At 43.2% G+C, this 12,536-nt stretch overlaps 1 protein-coding gene across 3 annotated transcripts in view; it reads left to right on the top strand.

Moving 5' to 3' along the window:
• The window catches only part of NAXD (NAD(P)HX dehydratase), a 65,605-nt gene that overhangs the window by 19,036 nt on the left and 34,033 nt on the right, over positions 1 to 12,536 (top strand). For all 3 annotated transcript variants that reach the window (XR_016438508.1, XM_090022288.1, XM_090022274.1), the window contains one exon: positions 10,822 to 10,930. Coding sequence is in view for 2 of the 3 variants with exons in the window: in XM_090022288.1 (XP_089878414.1) it covers positions 10,822 to 10,930 (109 nt within the window). In the remaining variant the exon portion in view is untranslated. The remainder of the gene's footprint in view (positions 1 to 10,821; positions 10,931 to 12,536) is intronic.

Here is a 12,536-nt window from a genome sequence, read left to right as displayed (position 1 = left end):
TTGTGTCTTGATGAGTGTCTATCATTAATTGGGGGGGCAGAGACAAAAGTGTCTTATTTTCAAGTTTGAAAATAAGATGACAAACTTTTAACTGTGAGATCATATTTAATAGAGAATCATAGAAAATTAGGGCTGGAAGGGACCTCAGGAGGTCGTCTAGTTCAACCCCCCGATTTGAAAGGTAACAAGTCATACTACTGATTTGGTTTAATCTACAAGCCTTTATTTAAACTGTTTCACTTGCATAAGGCTGAGAGGTGATTTGATAGCCACCTACAATTATGTCAGGGTTGAGCATCAAGATCTGAAGGAGCAGGTTCAAGAAGGTACCTGAAGGGAGGATGAGGACTAATGGGCATAAGCTGATAGAAAGTAAATTCAGGCTAGAAATAAGAAAAAACTTTTTCTCTGTAAGGGTCACCAGGATCTGAAACACACTTCCAGCAGAGATGGTGCAGTCACCCTCCTTGGAAGTGTTCAAGATGAGGCTTGACAGGCACCTTTTCAAGCTTGTCTGAGCCCAGTAACTTCCTGCCTATGGCAGGAGACCAGACTTGATCTTACAGGTCCCTTCCAGTTCTATAGTTCTATGATTCTATAATATATTTGGCTTTTGCTGGTGAAATTTATTTTTAAATTCAGGCTTTAAAACCTTCCCTTCCCTTACAGCAATATGCTAGAATGTTATTGGCGATTGGCTTTCTGTATCCTATGTTTTACAACTTAAGTCAGTTTAATTATCAAGTAAATTAATAAAAATAGAGGTTTTCAGAAATTGTGACATTCACTGGATTTTAAAGATCACAAAAGGTTTGTCACATACTCATTTATTGTGTAAAGCCTATTTTTCTAATAGTGCTTTCTGAGCTTAATATTTTTTTCTTATACTTTTTGCTTGTATCTGTACCATAAACTTGGTCTGGGGTTGCTGTTAGAAAATAAATAGAGAATAGCTATTTGGAGACTTACTATTATTATTATTCCTGTTGCTTTTCGGTTTAAAGAGAAAATCTGCATTGTTTAATTAGAAATTGAGCTTCCATATACTAAACGAGGCAAACATTGCAGAGGCATTGATTTTTATCAGACAGTTCACTTGCCTTTGCAGTGGTTCATCACTTCCATACAACAGCTCTGTTTTGACAAAACTGTTTTTGGCATTTCAGTGCACATTACTTTTTGGGAGCTTGTACTGGTGGATTCTGGGTCTTCTTAGCCAGCTATTGTTGGCCACAGGGGCTTTTGGCTGACTTCCAGTTTAGAGGCAGTACATCATCACATGGCTTTAAGAGGGCTAGTTGAACTTGTGCAGCTGCAAAACCTTTAGAGTTCTGCATCACAGTTGCAGAAATCATTGTAGAGTGCACTCAGCAATGTAACTTAGTGGGGGGGGGTTGAGAAAGGGGAAGGGGAGGGAGCAGCCCTGGGTGCTGCTTTTGTGTGAATTGTGCCAAAATAACAGCTGCTACAGCAGTAGTTAATCACACTACCACCATTGCCCGTGGGGCAGCAAACATCGTTGATTGTGTGGCCATAGCCCAAGGCATAGTGCTACCCTGCTACACCTCTGAGTGTACTGGTTTTACCAGATCAAAGATAAATGCTTTCTCTCAAGTTTTGTGACCCATCCTTACAAATTATGCTTATAAAACACCCAGGAAGGCTGTTCTCTGTAAAAACAGAGCTTTATACAAAAATTAAACTCAAAGTGCTGCAAGTCATAGTATCTAAATCATGGTATCTTGCAATATTTTTTTGCTCAGTTGTTTTTCATTCATTTGACACAATGTATATCTGCCTATCCACTTCTTTAAAAGAAGGAAAAAAAGCTTTTTCTTCCCATACTGTCTTAATATCTCTTGTATAGCACAAGGGCTGCTGTGAAGATCAATTAGCGTTTGAGTGAAGTGCTTTAAAAATATGGCTTCTCTACATAAGCAAATTGAATGAAAAAGCTGTAGAAGAATAAGCAATTCTAGTCAGTTGCAGAATACTGTATTGTGGAGTAGCTTATTCTTCAGAAGCTATTCTGGTCAATTTTTTTCTGCAGACAATCCATTAAATGCAGGAGAAATACTAAGTATTCCTATCAAATAAAACCATCAGCTAAAAGGCTTGATTTTTCTATGAGCTTGCAAGAAAGGGAGAGGGTTTGACCATAACTGAACTATAAAGCTCATGAAGCAACTGAGAAAAAAGTATACAAGTATATTATAGCTTTGCCATGTATTAAAAAAAAATAATATCCATTCCAAACAGGTTGTGGTTTAATCATAGAGCATGTAAGAAATTTAATTCAATATTCACTAATTAGAATTTTTCAAAGGTTCCTAAGCATTTAGAGTAACTTAAGCAGTGTCAGTGTCTGTTACTAAGCATTAGACACTCCTGTATTGGGTATTAATAATAGTTCAGTAACTAGGCACTAAGTTGTTTCTGACCCTTTTAAAAAGGTAGAAAGCCCACAGCATGAGTTAATATATATAATTGTATTGGTTTCAAAATATTCCAGCTTTTAGCAGCAATCTATATTTATTCCTTCCAGAATTAAGCTATTTTATTTCTTTTTGGAATCTACCAGCAGACAGGGAAACTTTCCAGTGCAACCAAATAATGTACATTCTTTGAGTATGTTAGCTTATAGATGTTTCCTCTTTGAAATTTTAGAATTTGCAATAAGGAAAATCTCTATTACTATATACAAAGGATCTCTTATATGGGAATGGTCATAGTTTTGTAGTTGGTAGAGCTTTCCCTCTAGATGAAAGATTTCTGAAGCTTTAGCAGTTTGCCGTAGTGATGTCTTATCAAAATTCTTCTAAAAAAATAATGAACCTTCTAGGCCTCACGTCTTCAGTCATTTATATGTAAGTTTATGCTTGGAAACATTGCTTGATGTTAAATTACAAACCAAGCACTGTCAACATATTTACATGGTAGGCCCGTGCGAAGCAGCTAGTATTCGCTTCGGAGTCAGATGATTTGGGGGACAGTGATTCGATTTAGTGATTTGAATCACCATCCTGAATCAATTCAGCTGAATCGCACAGACCCTGTCCCTCACCTGCTCTCCCAGCCCCACAATGGCTGCCTTGCCCAACCTAGCTCCTGGCACTTTGAAAAAACAAAACAAAACCCTGAACTCACCGGGTGCTGCTGTGTGTGGGGGGGTGACCCTTGCTGCCCCCCACTGTTCCACACTTCATGGGGGGTTTGCACAAGTCCTCCTGACCACCCTCCCTGTGGTCCCAGGCCCCGCCTCCATGGCTGCTCCGCCTGCCCCAGCTCTGGCCCTTTAAGGGAAAAAAAAAAAACCCCAAAACCCCTATTCACCAGTTCCTGCCTGGCAAGGGGTGATCCCCATGCCACGTGGGAGGCTCTGCACGAACCCCTTGATGCCCCAAGGCTGCTGCAGGAGCCAGTGAGTCCCGGGGTATTTTTCAAGTTTTTTTTTCTTAACGGGCTGGAGCTGGGGTGGGCAGAGCAGCTATGGAGGGGGCTGGGAGAGGGTGGGGGGTCGAGGAGTTTGTGACAGCCCCTCCATGCAGCGGGGGGGCAGTGGGAATCACACCCTGCCGGGCAGCACCAAGTGAGTGGGGCTTTTTTTAAAAGCATTGGGAGCTGGGCTGGGCAGGGCATTATGGGGATCTGGGGGAGCAGGCAGGGGATGGGGCCTGGCGGGAGTCCCTCCCCTGCCCCCCTATTTCCCAGCTCTGAGTACAGCTCCAGCTCCCTACTTTAGCGGCCAGGGACTGCCTGAATCATCAAAGCTCTCCGAATCTTTTCCGAAAATTTGGAGAGCTTTGAATCAATTTGGACCTTTTTATTGGCCCCCTGAGTCAATTCGGATTTGGAGATTTGGCCACCAAATTGGGCTGAATCTCTGCCGAATTGAATCAGCACCCGAAGCTTTGTACAGCCCTATTATGTGGTTTACCTTCTATTTCTGTCATGATGGACTCAACATTGCAGTGTTCTGAGAGCTCGTTTTCAACTCTTCATCTCCTTCAGAAACTGCAGTCATCTCTATCGTGGGGGGGAGTTCATTTTAACAAAGTAACTGTTTATAGCCGCTGAAATTCTTAAAAAAGGGCAATGCATATTAATGTACTGGGAACTGAGACTGGTCTTCTGAGCTCTTCCATCTTTTCTACCACATGTCAAAAACTACGTTTAGCGCATGTTGTTGCAGACAATGTGACAGCAGTGTATTAGGTCATCAAATAAGGCCAGCTTACATCCATGTACTACTATGGTTTATCCCATAGCTTTTTGGCCTGCCATATCAGGTGACTGGAAAGGTAGTGAAGCTGCATAAACAATTTAAAAGTTCTGCAATAGAAGGGGTGGGAAAACATTGCATTTTGTCTTTTTGCAACTCTAAATGCCACAGGTTTTGCTCAAGAGCAGGAAGATGCCTTTCTGTCATACTGAGACTAGGGTCCACTGTTTGTCTTTCTCTCCTCCTCTGACATAAAGGGTGCTAAAGAAGATAAGGCAGACCCAGTATAATTTTGATTGCCTCTGCATAGAGAAATGAGCATAATTTTTGTACTCCCTTAACTTTCCAAGGGAGTGTACAGACCTCCACTGGTAGGTGAAGACTTAGCTACCTCAGGACAAAATTTATCATCCATCCTTCCCTGCATCATTGCATGTTCCTTCATGGGCTATAACACTGTAACGGATCTTCAGAAATAATGCCTCTAAAAAGTGCAGCAAATATTGATTAACTCTAGAAAAATGCGAAGGTGTTATGGCCTCAGATGGAGCTACCCGCCTTGCAGTTTTAGGCTTTTCATGTAACACAGTTAAGAAATTCATTAAATAACTTGTAAATACATGTAGTAGGACTGAATTTTTATTCAGGATCTTGAGATTAGTCTTTTCACAGTGAATGAAGCCTTCCTTTGAACTGATGACAACTGTTCCTTTTTCCATCTATTCATTTAGTTTTCAGCATGCTCATAATGTTGGCTAGATGAACAATTGAAATACTGTATTTACCCAAGTAGGACTTGGCTTGTTCATGCTCCCTGCCCACCTTTTCCTAAGTATTCTATTAGAATCAGTCTTGGCACTCCAGCCCTTTTTAGGGTCAGACTCGATATAATCAGGATTATAGAAGGAGTGATTGAAGGGTAGGTGAGTGCCTCAGTAGGTCTGGCCAAGAATTCCAGACTACATGTTGAGGGCAGACCTCAGTATCAGTGCAAAAATAGTTATTTGTTTAATTTAAGAATATTAGGGCATTAAAAAAACCATCTGCACCTTTACTGAATTATAAAATTATTTTTCATAATCAAGATGCTTGAAGATTATGACAGCACCTGCTTATGTGTTTACTTATCAGATGATTATTGGATTATCAGACAAAATGTTCAGACTCATTCTAGAGAATTTCTTTTGTCATCCAGGCCAAGTCTGCAGTGTCAGAGGATATAGTACCCTCATCCCTAAAATGTTGGTACTTACGTAGGTTCGGAAATGCAGTTTATAATTTCCAGTGTGCTTTAATATTTTACACAATTTTTATTACATTTTGAAAAACATAGGTTTTGAAATTCTGTTTTGTATACAATATTTAAAAGAATTTTTAATTATAAATGTACTGAAAATGGTAGATCATAAATCTGAAGACCTTTTAGTAAAAGACAATTAAGGGAAGAAATTATCATCTCATTCCTTAAATGGTAAGAACAGTGTTAATGGTTGTGAAATGGTTTGTATGAGTCTTTTGAAATGTATGTCCTTACTAAAAAGTGAAAAACCTTTTTAAATGCTTAACCAAGATTTTGTGATGTTATCTGCAAATAATTTGTATTGAAAATACAAGTCTCATAACAGCTTCCTAATGCCATTGTTATATGATAAAATGATTATTATTGTTCCAAACAATAGTACAGTCATCTGTTGCAGTAACTGGTTACTAATATAACAGGGCAATTGAATAATACTGTTACTATTAATTGGAAAATTAATTCATTACCTGGCAGTGCTTATGTTATTTTTTTACCAAATTCAAAAACACAAAATTCTCTTCCAAAAAAAAAAGGGGCGGGGCAGAAGGGGGGACAGTAACTTTTTTCATTTCTTGAATTTATGTCTTAACACATTAACTTTTAAAATCATTTTCAAAACTTAAGATGCTTTATATAAAGTAAGAGTGTTTAGACATATTTAAAGCAGAAATGAATTCTTGTTGAAACCTAATAAAACTAACAGGCTGTCTTACAAATTGCATGAAAAAGCTGAAATTTTGAAGATACTCTGAGAATCTGCTGCTACAAGAATGAAGGCAACATTATAATTTACTGTAGGAAAAATTATCACCCTGCTGCAAATGTAGCAGGCAGTAACTTCAGCTGCTTCATCTTGAATAAAACACCAAAGGTGTTGAGCCAATGAAAGAATGACAGGCGATATTAGTAACAGTCAAGAATCTAGTCAAATCCTAAAGAGGTGTTTCTTACATCTACAGCAAAATTATGAAAGGAGAAAAGTATAAATAAGACGTAAGCAAGCAATAGAGACTGCTTCCAACCTTTACCTTTACCACATTCATAACAAGTGATCTGGTTCATCTCTACAAGCAGGCAACAGCAAGACATCAAAGAAGAACCAAAAACAAAAAATGGAGTTGGGTAGCATCATCAATTATCAAACTTCTAGCTCAAAATTTGTTTTCTTAGAATCAAAATGAGATTAAATTAACCAAAGCACTGTCAGGGATTGATTTATTTTCATAATAGTTTTAATGGGATATTAACATATTAATATTGTAAGATAATTAACATTTTTTTCCCTGTTTAACCCGAAATTGTTTGGATCAAAGGTGTCAAACTCACTCTCCCCTGAATCCCAACAAATGTCCCCAGTGGGGTTCTGTGCCCTGGATTTTGGTGTCTGGCCCCACCCCTACTAGTCCCACCCTCCAAATCCTATCCTCTGTCAGAGCCCCAGAGGCCATATGTTTTAACACCAATGGCTTAGATCACGTGTTTGTGAAGAGGAGTTGTTAGCTAATGCTACTGAACCAAGAAAGAGTAAGATTTGATCCAAACTTAAATTTCTGAATGCAGGCAATGCCTGCTTAATACTCTCAATTGGTTCTGGAAAAACCATGTGCTAAGCGAAACAGTGTTAAGGGAAACCTGTTTTCCCATAGGGTTTAATGTAAATAAATATAATTGGTTCTGCACCACCGTCCGGCCCTGGCCTAATGCTCCTGCCAGCCCTGGCCCTGCCAGTCTCAGCAAGGCACTGCACAGGCTCTGCCAGGGAAGGCATTGGCTCCTCCTGGCCTCATTGTTCCGCCCCTGCTGGCCTGCATCTGCTGGCCACCAGCACATGTGTGCAGCTCCAGCTCCCCCTCCTGCAGGGCCTGAGTCAGGAACCCACCTGCCCAGGGATTAATGACAGGAAGGCAGCGGGGCTCCAGCCAGCACAAGGGGAAGCTCGGAATGGTGTCCGTGCCCCATGGGTGAGCGCATACCCGGAGCAGAATGGGTCACGGGCTGCAGCCCAGGGACGGGGTTCACAGGCTTGGCCACACTGTGGTCTGGGGCAGGGGACACTGCACGCATGAACTTGAGCACTGGCTCACACTGGCCCAGGCCCCACACTCCTGCCAGCCCTGGCCTTGGGCCCCATGCTTCTGCTGCCCTGTTGGCCTGGGCCCTGTGCTCACACTCCCTGCTCGCTCCTTCTCGCTGCCCCCACCACTCCTCCCTGCCCGCCAGCTGTTCCAGCACCACATGCTGGAGTGGACCCCAGGCTCCTGCCACCCTGCCAGATTGGGCTCCATGCTTATGCTGCATGGCCCCCCACCCACCCCTTCTTGCCATGGCTTCTCCCCACCCGCTCCAGCACTACGTGCCAGAGTAGACCCTGGGCTCCTGCCACCCTGCCCTGGGCCCCACCAGCTGCCACTCACCGATTCAGCTTGACAACGATGCCGCTGCCACCACTGCTTCTCCCCACCCACCACTCTGAGCGTTATAATGAAATGCTCTGCATGCTAAGTGAAACCAAGCATGTATTTTAAATGAGTGCTATAGCAAAACCATGTTAAGCAGAGGTTGCCTGTATGCATTACTTTGCTGATTATGAATGGTCTTTTAAATAACTGCTTGAAATGCCTGTTTTAGTTTTAAAAAACTTATGGCATTCACTCAAATCCAAGATTAGTTTTCCCCTTTATTTTAATACGTGGGCAAAAAGTCTCTCATTTTGGATTTGAGTACAATTGAGTGGGGGCGGGGAGCCAGGTGGTTGTTGTGGTTCCCTCTCTGACTCGGGGTAGGGATTTGAGTTAAAGCCATAGTTGCTGCCCAGCCCCTCACTGCATGTGCCCCACACTGCCACTTGCCCTCCACGTATGGAGCACATGGTTGTTCTGACCACACAGCAAGTGGGCCAGAACTGTCATCTCTGTGGCTGCTGCTGTGTGGCCCTGCTGGGGCCAGAACAACCACCTGTTCCATTGCTTGATGCTCAGGAGTGGAGCCAGAACTGGAGTGTAGATGGTGGGAGGGGGACAGTGGTGGCAGCAGGGGAAGGGGAGGTAAAGGTGGCAGTGGCAAAGATGGCAGGAGGGCAGAGATTGTGGGGCATGGGGCATGCACCAAGGGAGGCACTGGGTTTGTGAAGGGGGTCAGGGTAAAGGTAAGTGGTCAGGGGACAAAGGTGCCAGGGGGTACATACTGTAGGGGGCCTAGTTCAAGTGTGTACAGGCACACTGTAGGGAATCTGGTGCAAAGGGAGTACAGGCAAGTGGTGGAGAGGACAGGCAGCATGGGGCAAGGTGTTGGGGGAGGGGGAGGGGGCAGAGATTAGGCCACTTGGTTCCCACACTCCCTGCCCTCCAGCCACTGTTTGCCCCAGTGCAGCAGTGGGGGCAATGGATTTAAGATGCCCCTGCAATGAATAGCTTCTACACATGGAAAATTTTAACAAATTTATACATTTTCCCTGTATATAATTTAATTAGGGAATTGTTTTAAATCTAGAGTTGTCTTGGATTCGAATAACTATAGTAAAGGTTGCTCACCTTTGCCCATTTAGAAACTGTTGAGGTTGTCTAGGAGAAACTCAAGCTGTCATAGGATGCAATGGGTTATATAATGCCACGTTGTTGGTAGGTGTTATAGGGTTTTGGCCCCTCCTTTGTTGGTGCCTTGCTCCCCAGTGACATCAGGGTGAGATCTGAATTCGGCACCACCAAAGGGGTTCAGGTGCTGCTCCTACTCGCTTGCCATGTCTTTGATGTTTTTATTCTTTTTCTTGCGAGGCAGTTCCCTGCAGGTGGTCTGAGGGGATCTCAGCCCTGGGTTTCTTTGTGAGGCTCCAACCTCCCCTTTACCCCACCTTACCGCATCCATGGCCAGGGCAGACTCTGCTCTCCTCAGGTCTTGCCCTTGGATGATCCCATCTCATCCACACTGCACCCCTTCAAGGGTTGGGCCTTTCTGGCCATCCGTCTTTCTGAGGCCTTCCTTTGTCTTTGGACTGGAGCCTAGGCAACTAAACACACCCCTGTCTGGGGTTAACTGTAACTTAGGAAAAACTGAATGTAAGGGATCAGCATCTGCTGATGGGGCTCCTGGGATCTGGTCTCTCAGGGCCTTTGGTCCTGTTGGGGACTCAGCCATCCTTCTTTGCCTATTGGGCGCTTGGGATGGAGGCCACCCTGTGCCAGGCCCCTGTTGTCCCTCTCGGGGAAGCCTCCCTGGGGCCCCCATGTGCCTTTCACATTTGGGACCATCTGACCGGCAGATGGGCTGTCTGGGTCCCACCAGCCGGTGTTGCTCATCCCCCTTGCATGGGCTTCGTGCTCCTCCCTCACTGCCGTGTTGTCCAGGAATGTCTTTGGTCCCTTGGGGCCATTCCCTACCAAGGTACCTGGGGCTTCTGTTGGAGCCTTGTCTCCCCTTCGTGGCATCCCTGGGGGTTGCTCCTCTCTGGTGGAGCTCCCTGGTGTCCCTCTGCTCAGGGGCTTGAGTTCTCCCGTTTGCCTGCCAGTGTTCCCCAGCAGACATGAGGTTTCCTGCTCCCGTCCTCGGAGTTTGCATCCCCCGGATCTTCAGCACCTCCCTGGCACCTCCCTGCCAGCCTCCAGTTGTGTCCCCAGCTGCTTTTTGAGCAGCCCACACCTCTCTCAGACCATGCCCCCCTGCGCCCGCTGGTTTGCAGGCTCAGGCGGCTCCGGAATTGCCGAGCCTGCCACGGAGTCTCCCTCCAGCTGCTGCTCTTTGCCGTCCCTGCAGTAAGTAACGGGGCACATCAGGAAGGGATCTGGAGTGAGTCAGGGGGGCTTTTGCATCCCCTCTCACATGCCATCTATAAATTATTTCCATCACTCATAAAACAATGAGATCTGGTAGGGCTGATATTGGAAAATTCATTTAACCAGAGAAGAGTTTTCATCACAAAAGAATTCTTAAAGGTATTATGTTAAAAGCTCTCCAAAGAGAGACCTAAACAGAAAAGTTGTTCTTGATGTAGGGTTTTTTTTCCCCTTTCCTTAACAATGTGGGACTTTTTAGTTAATAACTTTGTTCTGCTTGGGTTTAAACCCCAAGTCCAGTAAGGCATGGGAAATACACTGTGTAACTAAAATAGTAGGAGCCATGTTCCTGGATTGACATCAGGTCAATTCTAAAAGATGTTCTCTCGCTGTGTCTTGTTTCTCTATAATATATATTTTAGTAATTTGGGGGGTAAAATTACCCCCCATGTTCCCTTTGACCATACGCTGATCTTTCGGACTTCTAGAGTATTGAAAGTAAATCTCTTTTAACTTCTTTTTCTTTAATTTAGTGACAGTCCTAATGCTGTTCATGAAGTGGAAAAGTGGTTACCACGACTGCATTCAATTGTCATAGGACCCGGTTTAGGTAGAAATGATGTACTACTTGAGAATGCTAAGGTAATGTACACACTAGTATTTTGTTCTCTATCTTATGTTACATTAAATTTTATCAGTCGATTTTTCAGCTTGTGTACAGCTAATTTAATGTTTATGAATGAGCTTATTGTATAAAAATCTCTGTAGATTCATTAAAATAAATTGAAAGTAAGAACTATAAGAATGGTACCAATAAATACAAGCATGTCTGCTCAGAAGAGATTGTTTTTTATAATCAAGCATTATGCATATACATTTCCCATTCTGGTTGAAACAGTAATCCTGTCCATATCCAATTTAGGTTAAAAGTTGAAACCAAATGTTTAAATTTCTCTGTACACAGGAACAAATTATTATTTGGTGTTCCAAATTAATGGTTTTACTACTGCCAACGTGTATAACAGTTAAAGTTTTGAATGTTTCAGTCTGAGTGGAGCCAACTTCTACTTTTAAATTGTATTTGATTTATTATTAAATAATTAGAAAAGTCCAAATTCATTATCCTATCCCACAATATGCTAAAATATAAAAATTTCTATTTATTAGAGCTGATTTGAGAAATTTAGCTTTACTTCTGTTAAAAATTTTGCTCAAAGCAATTGACTTATTGGTTAGAAACATTTCCCACTCATTATTATAAGAGGCTTCTTCCCTAGCAAAAAAAAAAAAAAAAAAAAAAAAAAAAGTACCAATGACTGTTATTCCCATTTCAATTTAGAATTTGTTTTGTTTTATTTTTAGTGGCAAAATGACAATTTTAAATAGTAGTGAAAATTTTTGTTTAGAATACTACCATTGAAAAATGCAAAATTTTATTCAGAATGAACTCTTGGTTCTAAGCATTTCATACAGTTATAACAGCACACTGATGACTTTCTGGCTTGGTCTTCCTACTAAAATGATATTTTATTTATGTATTTGGGTTTAAGGTAAGTAACTGACCCAGATTAAAAAAAAATACTTTGGAAGCATGGTTACTTAAGTTTTACCATGGGGTTCTCTGAGGTCAGTCCTATACCCCTGAATATACAGTTGACCTCTGTGGGTGCGTCCATACAAACAGGCACATGCTCTTACAGAAGCTCAAAAAGGAGCGGCACAAATTTGAGCCAGGGATTTTTGCCTTGGCACACAGGCCTGGACATGCACTTTGGTGTGGGGCAAGTTGTGCCACTTGGGGCAAAATAGCCCTCCCCAGCTCCTCTCGGATTTGCAGCCAGGAGCTAGAGCCTGGTCCCAGCAGTATAAAAACCTGCCCTGTGCTGGTCTTGGCAGTATAAAAAACTGCTATGGCAAGCAGCTCAGGGCTACTTACTCTCAGGAACATCTGGAGTGGCAGCAAGATTGCTACCACCCCACCCCCCATGTTCTCCAGCCCACCAGAATTTGTCATGGGGCCAGCGCCTCACCTGGCTTCCACGCTCCACCACCTGAGCCAGCTGGAGGACACCAGACAGGTTTGCTTTTCCACCATCTGTCACCACCACCTCTACACGCTCGTGCGCTGCACTGTCCATCATGCCACCCTTGCATCCCGCCCAGACACCAAGTGGCGGGACCTGGTTGGCAAGGGTGTGGCTGGGGCACCCTACTGGCTGAGTCTGTACTCCACCCTCATTCCACAAGC

Source organism: Crocodylus siamensis, chromosome 1 (genome assembly GCF_052110815.1).
Source record: "Crocodylus siamensis isolate JL-2025a chromosome 1, ASM5211081v1, whole genome shotgun sequence".
Lineage (NCBI taxonomy): Eukaryota > Metazoa > Chordata > Crocodylia > Crocodylidae > Crocodylus > Crocodylus siamensis.
This window is presented reverse-complemented; position numbering and strand designations above follow the sequence as displayed.